The sequence below is a fragment of the Ambystoma mexicanum genome, chromosome 5q, assembly GCF_040938575.1.
Source record: "Ambystoma mexicanum isolate Mex_15411 chromosome 5q, UKY_AmexF1_1, whole genome shotgun sequence".
Taxonomy (NCBI): Eukaryota; Metazoa; Chordata; class Amphibia; order Caudata; family Ambystomatidae; genus Ambystoma; species Ambystoma mexicanum.
In genome coordinates, this window is record NC_090933.1 from 43857280 (window position 1) to 43874637 (window position 17358).

Below are 17358 nucleotides of genomic sequence, written 5' to 3' on the forward strand. Positions count from 1 at the left end.
AAAACCTCCCAATCCTTATTGAAGTCCCTTTCAGGCAGTGCTTCACACATATTCCAGTAAGCTCTCATTTTCTAAAAGCATGTTCATTTATTTCCTTTGGGCATCAGGCACATAGGTTTCGTTATAAAAGTATTTCTCCAACCACAGTTTTTTCTCTGCTGGATTGACGGCAGTTTGAAGTAGAGTTCTTCCCTTGAAGCAGGGCTCCTCAGGGCTGTTGAAGACTTACAGAGGATCTCGCCATTCTAAAAAGGAGCACCTGTCTCAACAATTGGTAAATACAGCTCTTGGCACAATATTCTTTTAAATGGGAAAAAGTTCTCCACAGCTTGCTGATTTTATGGATGCAAGAAGTATCAATAAAAATAGAAAACAAAATTAAATGTTTGCAAACAAAGCTCCTGAACCTCACTTAACTAATCTGTGTGTTACTTACAGCATCCTCTATTAGCTTTTCATAGATATACGTGGCACCGTTGTGGTTTAATTTCATTAAAAAAAACTCACTGAATATATTTTAAAGGGATAGCATCTGAAATCAAACTCTATTTTGGACTGTTCGACCAAGTGCTTGCATAAGCTTCACATGGGCTATTTTATCATCATGCTTACCATCTTCCGGTACGGTGTAACGCACATATTCAGGAAAGTAATCTTCGATTTTAGACTTCCCGGCCAGAACCTTTTCAGCAAGCATGTCCTGTTTGTTCAAGAACAAGATGATCGAAATGGTCCGTAACCACCTGTGAAGATGAGAAGATCATCAATTGTTTCAATTATTCTCATGGTCAGAGAGCTTATTTATTTGTGTTTTAAAACTTTATCTATAAATTTAATAATGTAAACATATTACAATCACTGGTCATGATGTGTATAGGTAGTAAGCAGTTTTGCAACAGTTTGATCACATATGTCCAACACGGCAAATGGAAAATCTTACGTCATAACTTATTGAAAAAGTCACCACAAACCTGGAGTACAGGATGAGACCAAAAAAATAAACAAACATAAATCGCAAAACGGGTGCATAGGTGTGTTCACACTGGAGCTACTATCTGGCAGAGCGAGTGGTATATATACAAGCATATATAGATTTTTTTTTTAATAAAAAAAACAAAATAAAAAAGCATATCTAAAACATTTACTTCCCACTGAGTTTCAAAATTGGAGCAGGATTTACTGAAGCCTCTATCTGCCAAACCTTACAAGGAGGTTCAATGATGTACCAATGAACATGATATTCTGCCAGGTATTGCCTTTAACATGGAAGGACATGTGCATGGTACGATGACTGGCCCACCTGTGGGAACTTTATAACATTTCTATTACAATGGCACGCAGCGGGTGAGAGAATGGGACATTCGAGTGGAAATAAAGTAAGATGCTTTGTTCTTTTGGTCGTTTTTTCTCTTTACAATCAGAGAAATTGACAAGAGAAAAATCCTTCCCCAGTTAAAAACAAACCCAAAGAAAATACATAAGTTACACTCAATGAAAGAGGCTTCAATGTACAATAATCATTGCGGTAAGAAAGAAAGCTGAATTGCTCCAAAGACAAGTGTAAAACAAAGCCAGATAGACTAGGGAATTAGAGAAGATATGAAAATATGTCCAGGGAGGATACATGTAGGGTAGAGGTAATTGCATAATGAAGGTGCTCACTTAAGATGGAAGTTGACAGTTTATGTCACCCACACATGCGACTCATTTGTTTTTGAAGGACCAAGGTGGTGCGGCCCTGGATAGTGGTAATAAAAGAACATACGACAAGCCTTGCCGTAGAGAGACACGGACTGAAACATGCATAGGAACTCTCACTTAAACGTGTTGAACTATGTGCAGTGAACCCAGCAGAGATATATTTAAACCTCTGGTTACTGGTCTTCCCCATTTCTGATTGAGGTGTGCGTAAAGGGTCAAGCCAGTAGGATTTTCCCAGGTTGTGGCAGTGATGGCGCTTGGATTGGGATTATGCAGGGTACATCATAGCACATATGCCCAAACTCATCCGAGAGACTGCGTTTCCTAAATAGTAGAAGGTAGTCCCAATCCAGGAAAGTGCATGGCAGCACCCCCATGTGCCCAGTGTGCATGGGAAACTGCCCATCGATGTCAACTAAGTTGTGATTTGTTTTGTTCAGGACAACATAGCCTTCCCTTGCTTTGTATGAAGTCTATGTTGGGCGGTCTGCATTTGGGCCTCACCCCATTGTGTTTACCCCACACGTTCTTCCCATAATCAGGGGTCTTCTTTTCTTTACCTAGATCATGTGAGTGGTATCTATCACAAGCTTGGGATCCTGTAGCCATTCACCCCACCGCCAAGGATTAGTAATACATTTGATGGATAGCTAAAACTGTATGTCATGACTTCAGCCTCTCTGCCGAAAAGAGTGGTAAATAATCGCTAGCTCACTGTATGAAATATAAGAACAACTAGAACAACATGTGATAAATGCATTTAGGTGGAAGCAAGCCATCACGGCTCGTAAATTATGCATACTTCATCACAAACCTTTGACTGTATGCTCACTAAATTAGAAAGTTTGAAATAATTTGCAACTATCTCATTGAAATATACTATATGTAAACTACAATAGCTAATTACATTGCAAGAGAAATTAAGGTTTTACAGGTCATCTTCTGAGTCCCAGAGTACATTTTCATCATCTACAAAATCGTTATCATAGAGCTCTTTGTTGCCATCACACTTAGAATGTTTTATGCACCATAGTGACTGACCTCGGCCTTTACAATGCACAGCACAGTTTCCTTTGACGCATGCACACCGGACCAGCTGTATCATTGATTGTGGTTTACATGGTAGCGTACACATAGTAGTAGAGTATTGATTATCTGCCTTCTCCCACCCAAATGGTGATGGATCTGGGAGATTCAGGTGTTGTTGACCAGCCTGTCGCCACTCCATTTTAAGTCCTTAAGATGTATGGTATTAAAGAGGATCTTGTTAACGCAGATTCTCTCTTTGCATCTCTTTTTTAGTGAACATGCACCAACGCAGTTGATCAATCTGGAAATCTTTGTTCCTGGCGAGTAGACTTCACATATGAATCGCTCTATCAATCTTTCATCTTCCTTCTTAAATTCTTCCAGACATCCAAGTCTTCCCAAAGGTTCAAGGATTTCTTTTTCTGAAGCCTTGAAAACTTTCCAGAAAGATAGTTTACATTTCTTCGTAAAGCACCCAGTAACATCACACCCTGAAAAAGCAGGAAGGCACTTGTGTAGGCCCTAAGAAGGAGCACACACATTTGTGATCTATACATCTTCTATCAGTTCTTTGAAAAACCAGAGGGTGCTTCATAACCTAGTCCCTGGGGATCACTTACTCAGGTGGCAAGGGAAAGGCCATCACTTTTGGATCCCGTCCTTCCGCGTGGACAAGCAAGGGAAGATCACCTGGGTAGGTGGTGCTCGGGGAGTGGGGGAGAAGCAACCAATGGTGAGACATGGTATCCCCCTTTCCCCACAACCCATCTAACCCCTATCCCTATTTATTTCATGGGAAACTACAACTCCATAATTCCTCCCCACCTTGTCTTGACAGAAGTACTGCACCAAGGAAGATGAGGAATAAGGACAAAAGGATTACCTCCCCTGACTTGCATTGGCTCTGTCCCTGTAATGAGGCCAGACAGAGTCAGGCACGTAGTTCTCATCATGAACATCTGCCACGTGTGTATATATATATATATATATATATATATATATATACACACACACACACACACACACACACAAAAAAGAAACTTCCTGGGTTAACAGCAGAGTTGGGGAGGAGCAGAGGAGGCACTGGTAATGGCCTTGAGCTGCGAGAATAACATAAGACATTAATTTAATACAAAAAGTGAGTTATCGGGCCTAAAAAAGTCTGGTCGGTGTTAAAGTGACTGTGATTTGAAAGTTGAAGGTTACGCATGTGCTGATAAAATGCAAATTAAGAGAGCAATTGTTAAAAGAAAGAATACAGAGTAGCAGAGTGGGCCTGCAAGAGGAAGTCGCACATTCAAAAGTCTCTGTGAAATGTTATGAGCTTTATGTAAGATATTACAAGCAAAGATCAAAGGAAGAAAAACGCCAATAGGGCAAACATTTAAATGTAAAGAACTTTGGTAAAAGGCCTAGAAGGCAAGTGGAAGAACTAAAAGTACCAAGAGGCATTGGTGCTGTAAAAGAAGATTGTGAATGGAAGGAATTTAGGAAGAGAGGTTGAAGTGGTCATACAGAGGTCTATATAAATTCCTTGCAGTTTCGAAAGTCTCTGACAGTGAAAGAGAGCTAAGATAAAACATGGGGAAGGGAACCCCAACAAAGAACAAGATAGGCTCAAGCCCGGCAGAGGGAAGCCTGTGCAGAACCGTGAGACATTGAGAGCATATGAACCGAGTATTGATGACAAGGCGCGTGAAGCCTAAGGAAAGGATTGAGCTACCAGGAACAGAAAGCCTAAAGATTGAACTGTACCTGTAAGCCAAAGTGTGCCAGACTGATAGAACTGTGTCATCCACCTATCCTTTCTTTATCAAGAGACTCTCTAGACGCCATGGGGTTGAACCTGGGGAAGGGAGTTGATGGTGAAGCCATTCTGACATTTCTTTTTGACACACTATTTTCCTGTTTGTATTCCCTTAACAAATTTTGTTATCTAGAGAAGGAGGGCAAGGTTAGGTTTTCTTAGTATAGGCCTTTTTATTTTGACCAGACTGACTTGGACGTATTTGTTATTGTTTAATGGTTGAGATTACAGCAATTTGAGAGTCAGGGCCAATTAGGAATTCTACCATCCCAAACAAATTCGTAAATAAATGTTTTTGAAACTTGTATCCATTGTGTCGGTGTCTACTGCTCGATACCATGCCTTCCTCACAGTTCCAACTCATGTGACAAACATGCTGTCAGATGGTAAAAACAGTGACCACCACAGTGAAAGGACAAATACATCGATATCAGGTGAAAAAACGTGGAGCGTAGTAGCATGACAATGTGATATGATATGATATGAGAAGTCATTTATAACGCGCCTGTATACAAGTGTTTCCTAAAGGGAGTGATACATTATTTTAGTGTCTGCCTCCTCGTGTGCTTTCAATGTCTCCAACATCATTTCCATCTTTTGACGTTGCTTCATTTTTCTAATTGGCTACCAGCAGGCTTCTTTTTGTCCTCTGTGCATGCAGAATTGCTTTATTCAATTGCAAGGTCATGGCACGTCTTCAGATATTACGGTTTATGCAGTGCTTGCAAGTCTGCCATTCAGTCAAATACAGCTGCTGAATATGTTTGCACTGGTACCGATAATCTGTCCTCTGTAACAAATGAAGAGACTGCTCATGTTGTTAGAAACCTCTATATGTTGTACCTTTTCCAGTAGCTTCTTCACCTTGCTTTTGTTTGCAGCTAAAATCATTGTAACATCTAAGTTGAACATTGAAAGAGGTACTGCAGGGAATTCGTAATTACTCAAGCATTCCTGTAGATCAATGTCAGTTTGACTTTGTGAAAGCACTCGGGAAACGTGTGAACAGAGAATAATAATAATAATAATTTTGCATTTATATAGCGCTACAAACCCTCAGGTATTTTAGCACTGTTTATTATTACCCACGGTGTGTGGTGAACTGCCTTTAACTGAACTATGACGTCTGATACTTTTGTCTCAACTTTGTGTGCACTTTTACACAGCTGAAGCCTCTCTTTCTTCATTGGTGCCCACAGGCTACAACTCTCTGATTCAATATGGTCTTCTTTAAAGCTGTACATTTGGCACCCTTTTTCTGTCATTCATGATATGTCCTGAATTTTTTCTTCAAAAACTGCCTTTGTCGAGATGTTGAGTTCTTTTCCATCATAAGTCACAAGATTAGCCAATGTCATGATCGAGTTGTAGATCTGTTGAACATCTTCCTTTTGGTGTGTTTTGCTGTGTTGCTTTGGATGCTGTTAGGTGGTGATGTTTTGACTGATAGTAATCTGATACCTACAATTGTTTTTGCTTCTGTAGAGAGCCTTGACAGCTCAGGATAGGCTAAAAAGAAATGTGCTAGAGCCTGTTTCTGTTGAGTAATAATAAAAGTTACTCGCTGTAGTGACTAGAGTACTCCTAGTGCTTAGTCCTCTTTCCTCCATCCTTGTGGGCGTCCCCCAACATGGGAACAGTACCAGAACCTTTGTCATTGAAAAATTGAGCTTCCCCTTTAAATTTAGTCCAGCGTATGGGGGTGCAGCCGCAGGCATGGGAACGACCCCTGATGCCCCACCCTCTGGCGCCACACCTCAGTCCCCTTTTAACACACTGGATGCTTTAATACCAGGCTATACTGAATACTTTAGCCCCTGGCATACAAACGGGAGAAGGTGAGTGGGACGTGTGAAGGAAAGGGGACTAAGGACTAGGAGTACTCTAGTCTCTACAGTGAGTAACTTACTACTCATACGTCCCACCCCCTTTCACCCATCCTTGTGGGTGATTCCACTGAACAAGACCATATGGTGGAGCTATGATAACCTGCCTCATATCGAGGATGAGGCAAAAAGGTACTTCAGAACCCCCTGACCGAACTATACATCTCGCTTGGAGCTGGTATCCAGGAAATAGTGCTTACAGAATGCTGACGGAGTGGCCCAAGTAGCTGCCCTGCTGATGACATCCCAGAAAGCAGGTCTCTGAAACACGACGTACAAGGCCTTAGCTTTGACCGCATGGGCATGAATCCCCTCAGGAACTGGTTTGCCCATGGATGTGTATGCCTCAGAGATGGCCTGGACCATCCAACAGGCGATAGAAGCTTTGAAAGCCTGGATGCTGGGGGACGTGCCCCGTGGTAAACAATGCCTCAGACTTCCTCAAAGATTTTGTCTGAGAGAGGTAGAACTTGAGGGCTCTCTTGAGGTCCAAGGAATGCAACGCCCTTTGGGCATCAGACTGCGGGGTCGGGAAGAACACCGGCAGGCAGATCTCCCGATTCAAATGTAATGGAGGGACCACCTTGGGCAAAAAATGTGGACGGGTGCGCAATATCACCTTGTCGTTATAAACGTGGTGAATGGCTCACATGATGACAAAGCCTGCAGCTCACTGACCCTGCGCGCCAAAGTGAGCGCCACCAGCAATAGTCTTCAGAGTAACCTACCTGATGTCCACTGTGGCCCTCGGCTCAAAAGGCTGCTAGAACCACATTAAGGTCCCAGACAGGATGAGGCCAGTGTACCGGAAGGCAGTGCCTGGACAATCCCTTAAGGTGGGCCTTAACCACGGGGCTGGCTGCTGAAAAAGCTGCTGCTGAAAGCATGCTCTGGGGAATTCTTGTAGACCCAATGGCCGCCAGATAGGTGCGGCAGGTATCGAAGTGAACGCCGGAATGAGTAAGATGTGCAGAAAATGCCAGCACGTCTCCCAGTGAGCAGGTGAGATGGTCAAGCCCCTTGCCGCGAGCAGCGGCAAAACCTTGTCCACTTACTCTTGTGCTGAAGCCCCATAGAAGGCCTCTTGGCCTCCTGCATGTTATCCCAGTTATCCTCAGAGAACGGAGCATGGTGATGTCTCAGCTTGTCAGGAACCAGGCTGCTAGGGCAAGCCTGGCCCGATTCGGGTGCTCCACCGCCCCGCGTCAAGAAGATGGACCAGTCCCTGGGAACACAACTAGAGCAGATGCGAGAACCATGCCCTCAACGGCCAGTGCAGGGTGATCAGGATGAGGCTGGAGCCCACTGACACCCAGAACTTGCGGAGGGTCAGCTGGAGCAACAGTGAAGGGGGAAACGCATAACACTTGAGGCCATGCCAGCAGAGCTGAAACATGTCCTCCAGGGACCCCCGACCCTAGCCCGCCCAAGAGGCAAACCGGGGGCACTTGTAATTCAGAGGAGATGCAAATAAGTCCAGATCCGGAAACCCCCATCTCTAGAACAGAGGCAAAAAGGAGTTGATGTGTAACTCCCACTCGTAGGTGTTGTGAAAAACCCAGGACGCAAAGACCCTGTGCCACAGGCAGGTTCAGACATTGAAGGACACTCCTTGGCCCTTGAACCTGAAGCAGAAGCGTCCACCTCAGAGACGGCTCCAGTAGGCTCAAAGCCCTTGGCCTGCTGGCCGTTAGTCGAATCACCCTGTACCACGACCTCTAAGGTGACTCTGTTAGGCTGGGCGCCCTCAGCTACAGAGCTCGTAGTCATGTTGGATCGTGCTATGAACTGACTGAGGTAGAACACAATGATTCCATTGCACACTGGGGCCGAAGAGGACGAAGAACTCGATTGCCCCTCCGTGGACAGCCCGGTAGAACTCCTGAGCCCATCGGCTTGGGAGCCAGTAGCCTTAACAGCCTTGGGTCTGCTAGAACCAGGACCCTTTACCGTAGAAACCCCCAGGAAGGAGTCTCCGACAAACCACACCCTTCACGTCGGCTCAGAGAAGGAGACTGACGTGAAGGGTGTGGTTTGTCAGAACACAGAAATGCATTGCGCATGTCGGCAGGTAGTCAGCAGTAGCAAGTGGAGAGAGCGTCTTGCAAGTCGGCAAGATGTCTACAGTAGAAGCAGGTGGTGGAAACCAGAGGCCGAGCGAGAGACTAAAGGAAAGGCAAAACCGGTCCAGGGGCCTACCAGCCCGAGAGATACAAAGGTGAATCTACTAGAAAAGGTTGAGTGAAGTGAAGAAGACCAAGTGCGGACGACCCCCGAGTATCTTGATAGTTGGCCGAGAGCCAGCAAAGTTGAAACCAAGAGCAAGTGTGGTAGTTGTAGTGGTCCGGGAACGATGCCGAAACCTCCAGCACCGGCCTACTGCATAGCCACATAGGTGGTGATCTGAGAAACAACCAGAAGTGCGAGCAATACGCTACCTGGAAGGGCTGAGCAGTCGGGTCTAGACCGAACACCCTACCTACCTATAGTGAAGCCAAGCGGGCCCCAATGAAAGAAAGGAGAAACAAAATATCGCAGAACTGGTGAAACGTTCCCCCACCCAGAGCAGGTAACAGGAAAAAGTCTGAGAGGGAGCTGAGCAGTATGCAAGTGAAAGTCGAAACATATCCAAGAGACTTACTTTAAACCCTGGCACCAAAAATCAAGAACATATCCTTTGGAAGTTGTACTAGAAAAAGACCAACTCCCGGACACAAGTGTCTTCGAGCGCATCATTGGCGAGAAAAGTATTCTCATGGTGTACAGTCCAGAAACTGCCAGCTTCTGGAGCATGTGCCTGCGAGCCAGAAGATACCTTTTGCGGCACACAACAGTAAACAAGAGGTGGTCGTCTTTTCGTCAATACCATATTACTCGAAGAGGCAGTGTCCCTTTGAAACCAACAGGACACACGTCTTGTCTAAAAAGAAGAGGAAGAGAATCCTTTGTGCCAGTGCTGCAGGCACTGTTTTTCAAAAGACCCAACAGCAAATGCCAAGCATCTTCTTCGTTCACGTTGGGTAACATTAGGAATGCAGAGAAAGAAAAGGGCAGAAGAAACCCTTGGAGGGAGCTACATGAATTGTTAAACAAGTTGAAGATCAGATAGTCTGTAAAAGGCTTACAATGGACTGGAGAGCACGCTAGGAGAAGGAACAAGTTACTTACCTGTAACTGTTGTTCTCCAGCATGGGTCTGGCATGGATTCACATGCTCATGAATATTCCCCGTCGTCAGACTGGGAATCCTCTGTAAAAAAAAAATCAGTTTCAGTTTTGTTTCTGAACTGTCTTTCTACTGGTAACCAATCACTGGTCTCTGGGTCATACGGCCCCCAGCCAATGACTGCCCTCTACCCAAGTCCCCCCTCTGGCAGCCATCTTCAGATTTGGTAGCACATAAAGTGGCAGTAGGACCAAGAGAAGAGCCTCAGAAGGGTTGGAGGGAGGGTTTGCATGTGAATCCATGCCAGACCCATGCTGGAGAACAACAGTTATAGGTAAGTAACTTGTTCCTTCTCCAGCATGGGGTCTGGCATGGATGCACATGCTCATGAATACAAGAATACATAGCAGTACACACATGCACAACCACGGGAGGTGGCAAGTCTCAACATTAAGCATTTTCTTTTTTTTTTACTTTTCTTTATTGGCATGGTGAGAGAACAGACAATCAACGCAATGTACAGCATAGCAAGAGTAACAGATACACACATGGTAATGCAATACATGGGAATGCCAGCCAGGTACAGATGGGGTCATTGTTTGGATTCAAGCGGCACCGCAGTGGATTAGTTTACATCACCAGGAGGAGGGGAGGCCAACAGTTCTAAGTCATCTGTGTTATTTAAATAGGTGCAAAATTCCGTCCACACATTCCTGGGGCGGGAGGTCAGCAGGAGGGTATTGATGTAGTCCTCCTCGCACGCTTGAGTCCAGGTGAGGGCCCTCATCCACATCTCAAACGAAGGGGGGGATCGGCGCTTCCAACATTGTAATATGCATTTTTTGGCTATTATGGTGGCAACGTTCAGAAACCTAGACATTTTCCTCAACTCAGGGCTATCCCACAGGGCGAACAGTATAGCTAGGGGTTCTGAAGGGATACGGGACGCTGTGATATCCGAGAGAGCTTCAATTATGGCCTTCTAGTGTGGGCCCAGCGCATCACAGGACCAGAACAATGGAGTGTGATCTGCAGCAGGAGACCCGCACTTAGGGCAGGTGCGGGCTTGGGTGTGTGCAAACCTGACCAGTCTTTGAGGCGTGTAATATAGTCTGTTAAGGAGCTTGTATTGCATGTACCTATGTCTGGCATTCAGAGAGGTGGTTCGAGTGTGTATGCACATTTTCTCCCACATTGCGTCAGTGATGGGAAGGCCTAGCTCCTCACTCCACGTATCTCGCGCCTTGACTGGCACGTCTGTTGGGTCGGCCATCAACAATTTGTACAGCACGGACACTATCCCCCTAGCACCAGCCGAGTAGGATATGTAATGGATCTCAGGTGGGTCTGGGGGCTCATCTGGGTATGAGGGCCACCAGGCGCGGAACACCGCCCTCAGCCTGTAGTATTGCAGTAGTTCCAACGCAGTACCCAGGTGTCCGGGGGGCCACATCTGCGGAGTGATAAACTTCCCGTCGGGGTAAATGTCAGTCAGGGCCCGGTAGCCCAGGTCATGCCAGTGTTTCATCAAGAGTTTATCATGTGTAGGGCTGAGGCCCGGGAACTGCCACATGGGCAGCCATTTGTAGTACGGGTGGTGGTCGGGTTGTGTCTGCAAGATATATTTCCAGGCCCTGACAGTGGCCGCTACAGGGTCTGCCGGGGCGTCTGCGTAATATGTGTGATGGAGAATGAGGGAGAGGGTGTTAACACTCTCGCTTACTAGGTTCTCGAGCTTCACATGCAGGGGGGACGGAGAACGTGTACCAGTATGTGGCGTGTTGGGCCTGCGCGGCTGTCCAGTATTTAGCAAAATCGGGGGCGGTGAAACCCCCGTTACCATAGGGAAGAGTCATGTGTTGCCATTTCTTACGAACCGCGCCCGAGTGCCATAGAAATTGGGCACATGAACCATGTAAGTTTCTGAAATGTCGCTTTCCGGGCCAGATCGGCACATTTGTGAAGACGTAGAGAAATTTAGGGACCATAATCATTTTGATTAGTGATAGTCTACCCGACAGAGAGAGTGGGAGACTGCGCCATTTCAACATTTGAGCCTCAGCAATCTGCGCCACAGCGGCGTAGTTGTCGGCCAACAGTGAATCTTTAGTGAGGGACACCTGCACTCCAAGGTATCTGATGCCACTCGGTGACCATCGGAGGGGGAATTCGCAGGGCGGTTGTGTAGTGGACGGGGTGAGCGGGAAGATTTTAGATTTGGAATAGTTTATGGTGAAGCCCGAGAAAGTGCCAATTTTGGCTATGTCTCTCAATATCGGGTCTTGGTGGGCAGCCGGGTCTCTAATATATAGGAGCACGTCGTCGGCATATAGAGAAATGATCTCGGGAGTATCACGGAGACGTATACCTTTACGCGTATGTTTGTCCCTAACGTTATCAGCCATGGGCTCTATAGCGAGCGCAAAGAGTATTGGAGAAAACGGGCAGCCCTGGCGGGTACCTCTGTGGAGAGCAAAGGGGGCAGAGGCCCTGGAGTTGACTAGGAGTCTGGCTGCCGGGCTTGTGTATAGAAGTTTGATGTACAACCTCATGGTGGGCCAATTCCCATTTTGTGGAGCACCGCCCACATGTATTGCCAGGACACCATATCAAATGCCTTCTGGGCATCGAGGGAGTCCGCCACGGCCTGTGTGTTGGGGTCAATTCTAGCCAGAACATTGAACAGGCGACGGACATTAAGGACGGTGGATCTGCCGGGCACAAAGCCACTCTGGTCGGGGTGGACTAAGTGGGGCATAATGGGGAGAAACCTATTGGCAATGATCTTGGCAAATATTTTTGTGTCAGTGTTGATCAGGGAAAGGGGCCTATAGGACCCACATTCGTCCAACGGTTTACCTGGCTTGGGTAATACAGTTATAAGCGCCTCACGCATGGATTGGGGTAGGACGTTTAACTCTAAGGATTCATTCCACACCTCCAGGAATCTGGGTGCCAGAGTGGCTACATGCTCCCGATAAAACTCTGAGGTGAGGCCGTCCGGACCTGGCGCTTTGCCCGTAGGGCAGTTCGAGGTGACCGTGGTTATCTCATTGAGGGTGATAGGGGCTTCAAGTAGGTCGCTGGTCGCGCGGGAGAGGAGGGTCATGGGGATTTGATCTAGCAGGGCGTCTGTGTCTTGCAGGCTGTGTTCTTGCTGGGGGCCATGCAGGGTCGTATAGAACGCAGTGAATGTCCCAAGGATATCATGGTCGGACCAGCACATGGTGCCTCCTGTGTCTTTGATGCAATCAATGCGGTTCCTGCCCACCTCTGTTCGGACCAGTCTGGACAGTGTCCTACCCGGCCTATCCCCCTCACCATACTTCCTGGCTGCCACGGGACGGGCGAAGTACCGAACTTCTCTTAGGGCATGAGACTCAAATCCTGTGCCAGTGTGGTCGGGGAAGGGGCGGTGGCATATGCCCTCTCAAGCTCTTTTAATTTCACTTTTGACTGTTGCAAGCTATTTTTTATGGCTTCAAGGACCCCAGCCTCTATAGATATGCACATCCCTCTGATGAAGACCTTGAATACCTTCCAGCGCACTCCATCGGAGGCGTAATGCCTGTTGTTGCACTCAAAGAAGGTGTTGTCAACTAGGATATCAGCTTTAAAGACTATGTCTAGCCGGGCCTCTGACTTAAATCTCCATGAGGAGCGAAGGGGCTGGTCGTGTCCCAGTGTTATCTGAAGTGTTACCGGTGAGTGGTCCGATAGTGTGCGCGGTAATATCTTGGTCTCTGTGACCCTGCCCATCATGCAACTCGATATGAGGAAAAGGTCGATCCTAGAGAGGCTATCGTGTACCGATGAGTAAAATGTGTACTCTCTAACCTGTGGGTTGAGAGCTCTCCATACATCCCTGAGATCCAGTGTGTCTATGTGGGCGTGTAACCTATGGGCTGCGCGTGATGGGGCTCTGCGGGCCGTCCCGGACCTATCCAGGTCTTTGTCTAGGATCAAATTCATGTCACCGCCCCATATGATGGGAATACCGATATATTTCAGAAGCGTGGTGGTGATGGCATCAAAGAACTCAGGGGCATCAAAGTTAGGGGCATATGTATTCATATTAGCGAGTGAGCAATGGAGGATCACGTATCTACCCTCAGGGTCAATATGGCTGGAGTGCAGGGAAAACTGGACTGACTTATGGATTAGAGTTAGGACCCCCCTGGATTGGGTGGAGTACTTCGTATAGTATCTGTTGTTGCCCCACGTGGGGGCGAGACATGTTGCTAGGCACCCAAGAGCATGGGTTTCTTGGAGAAAGAGGGTTTTGGCGCCATGTCGCTGGGCATAGGCAGTTATCCTGCGGGCCTTAGTGAAATTGCTTAGGCCACGGATATTCCATGTGACAATGTTCAGAGCCATAGCGTCACATTATGGAACATCCCAGTGGTAGTATTCGTTAGGATTCTTCCTTATGCACTTGCCGTGTGCACAGTAGTGTTGAGTGGAAGTCATGCGTCTTTCAGCCATATTTTTAACTGTTAACTCAACCCCAACTTCGCGACCCCCCACTCTCACTGCCCAAACCCAACATGCAATGCAGACCTCCCACCCCAGAACACACATGGCGCCCCTTGGGCCTGCTGCGACAGGAAACTAAAAGTCAGAGGACGAGATCCAACGTGGATAGGGCCACGTCCTAGCCAACGGGGGCCAGTCAATAAAAGGACCAAAATAAAAGTGAAAGCAAACATTGCAACTGCAACGGGGGGTGCTGGTGCCGTGCGGCCGGCATATGTGGCTTGATGTGGGGCAGCAGATGCTGTCCCGAATGTGTTGCTGTGGTAAACGGGTATCACAGACAGCCTCTGAGACCACAGAGTACCCTCTGGCAGGTTGACATCGCAGGAGAGAGTAGGGCACAGGGATAGCTCCAGGAACCAAGTGGGGGAGAAGGCAAAGTAAGCAGTTTAGGAGCTAGCCTGTGGCCCGCATAAACATGAGAAGAGGCCGCAGTTACTGAGTGGACACGGTGGGGTTACCATCAACACATCGAAAGTCATGGATCCGTGGACATTTTTATAACATTGTGGGCTGTGCAGTCTATGGCGCGTGGTCGCCTCGCGGTCCAGGAAGAGGTATATGTAATTCAATGAACTTCGCCGCTTCGTCAGTGACAGCGAAGAAGAAGATCTTGCCATCATGGGTAATCTTTAGCCGTGCCGGGAACAGGATGGCGTAGGGGAGGTTGCGCTCCCTGAGCAGCTTCTTGATGCCTAAGAACTGGCGCCTGTCCTGCTGCACCGCCAGCGAGAAGTCCGGGAAGATTCTAACGGTATGGGTCTCAAATCGCAGGTCTCCCTTTTCCCGCGACAGGCAGAGGATGAGATTTCTGTCGCGGTAGTTGAGTATCTTGGCGATAATGGGTCTGGGAATGTCGCCGGGTCTGGGGCACGGTGACAGGGCCCGATGAGCCTGCTCGACTGTGAAATACGGTGAGAGGGCAGGGTCATACAGCAGGTCTTTGGGGAGTTTCTCCACTGCATCCTCCATCCGCCCCTTAAGGGCATTCTCAGGGACCCCGATGATGCGCAAGTTGTTCCTACAGGAGCGCGACTCCAAATCGTGACATTTCGCCTTGACACTTTTCATGTCACGCGTTACGGAGGCCACGGTGTCCTGGAGCGCGTTAATGCCATCTTCGTTCACCGAGATCCTATTTTCAGTCTCGGTGATCCTCGATCCCGCCTGGTCTACTCGAGCCTTAAGCGAGGCGACATTAGCATTGATGTCGTCTAGTTTTTCATGGAAGGAGGCGAAGTTCTTAGCCATAGATTCCATTAGTAGGGTGAGGTCAGGGGCTCCGGCCGCTCGGTGCAGGGTCAAGTGTGGCTTGTCCTGGGGTGATGATGTGCTGGCTGGCTCAACTCGAGGGACCGCTTTAGCGTACTTGTCCATTGTACCACCTTGGGCCCCCGCCTTGTGTCTGCTAGGCATTGTCGCTGTGGTGGGCCCGGTTGCAGTGAGGGCCCACTTATGAGTAGGATGGAGAACTGAGGAGGGCAGGGGCCGGCAGGCTCAACCGTAGTGTCCTTCGGTGGCGGTAGGCGGTTGGGGGTAGTTGGGGGGCCACCGCAGATAGCAGGGAGTCAACGGTGGAGCGGCAAAGCTGTGATGGCGAGCGTTCGCGGCCTCCTCATGTGTACAGGTTGCACGGGGGGGCAGCAGGATCTTTCTCAGGAGGGCGCGGGCAGAGGCGGCGACAATGTCAGCGGGAAAGTGGGCAGACAGTATGGTGAGGTGCGCTTCCTTATGACAGTACTGGTCCGCAAGGTCGCACACAGCGGGCAGAGGTCTCGACGCCCACCGCTCCAGCCCCCGCTCACCTGGTCCGCCGCGGCAGCGGTGCGATAAAATCCTCCGTGTTGTCGGCGCCGGGGAGGCCGCGATGATCACGGACGCAGCAGGTAGCATTCACTGTGTGGCGGCGTCCGCAGCAGGACCTCCAGGCATCCGCCGCAATTCCACAGAGCAGCGGGAAACAGGGACGGTGAGGGGACCCAGGAATCAGGCGGGCCAGGCGGGAGGGCCGGACGTTAGGCAAATCCGACAGGGCCGCCAGCCAGGTCCCAGGTGGGCCGATCGAGTCCAAAATTGCACAAAATGTCCAGTGCAGTGGCTGAAACAGCTCTGCCAGCCGATAGTCCTTCACAATCTCGGGAACCGCAGATGGGAGCAGATGAACGCCGAGGCCGCACAGAGCTGAAAGGCTAGGCAGCCATCTTGGGCTGCTCCACAGCGCCACCAACATTAAGCATTTCAACAACTCAACATTAAGCATCTCTTACCTGCTCACCAGGCTCACCTTCAAGCGAATAGGTTGCGCAGCACTGCCTGGCCGACACTGGACTCCTCCCTGGAATCCCAGTCGACGCAGTAGAATCTCATGAAGGTGTGTGTCGACCTCTCCATGTAGCAGCCCTGCAGATGTCCAGCAGGGGCACACCAGACAGGAACGCCGTAGGAGCAGCGATCGCTCTGGTCGAATGGGCTCTCAGACGGCGCATGATGCAGCTGGAGAGCCATCTGGAAATGAAAGCCTTCGAGAGGGCCTTCCCTTGGTTCGCAGGTCCAAAGTTCACAAACAGCTGTGATGTCTTTCGAAAACTCTTTGTGCAGTCCACGTAGAACTTCAGCACTCTAGCCACATCCAGCGAGTGCAAAGTTCTCTCGGCCGGCGACAAAGGCGACGGGAAGAAAATAGGTAACACCAAGGGCTTGTTGAGATGGAAGTCCGACGCCACCTTGGGCATGAAGGAGGGGTGTATCCTCAGCACTACCCTCGTCTTGTGGAATGTCAGATATGGAGGTTTACAGGAGAGGGCCTGGATCTCTCCCACTCGTCGTGCGGAGGTGATGGCCACAAAAAATGCTGTTTTCCACAATAGGAACTTCAGCGATGCAGAGGCTCGAATGGTGGGCCCATGAGCCTGGTTAGCACCACGTTGAGCTCCCACGCCGGGGCCGGAGCCTTCACCGGCGGGAACGAGCGGAACAGTCCTTTCATGAACTCTTTCACCAGATGGTGAGACCATGGTGACGACCACCCCAGAGTTCTGGTGAAGCGGGAGATAGCCGCCAGGTGGATCTTGATGGACGCATGTGCCAGCCACGACATGGCTGGCGACAGCAAGTACGGCAGCACTTGCGGAGCCGTAATCCGTAGAGGGTTGATCTTCTGTGCATGGCACCAGACAGAGAACCTCTTCCATTTATGCCCATAACACTTGAGAGTCGAGGACGCCGTGGCCTTTG

The 17358-nt window shown here is 48.7% G+C and overlaps 1 protein-coding gene across 2 annotated transcripts in view; it reads right to left on the reverse strand.

The window, feature by feature from the left end:
• GNAL (G protein subunit alpha L) overlaps window positions 1-17358 on the reverse strand; it is a 1214381-nt gene that overhangs the window by 45946 nt on the left and 1151077 nt on the right. For both annotated transcript variants that reach the window (XM_069620481.1, XM_069620482.1), the window contains exon 10: window positions 613-743. In XM_069620481.1, coding sequence (XP_069476582.1) covers window positions 613-743 — 131 coding nt within the window. The remainder of the gene's footprint in view (window positions 1-612; window positions 744-17358) is intronic.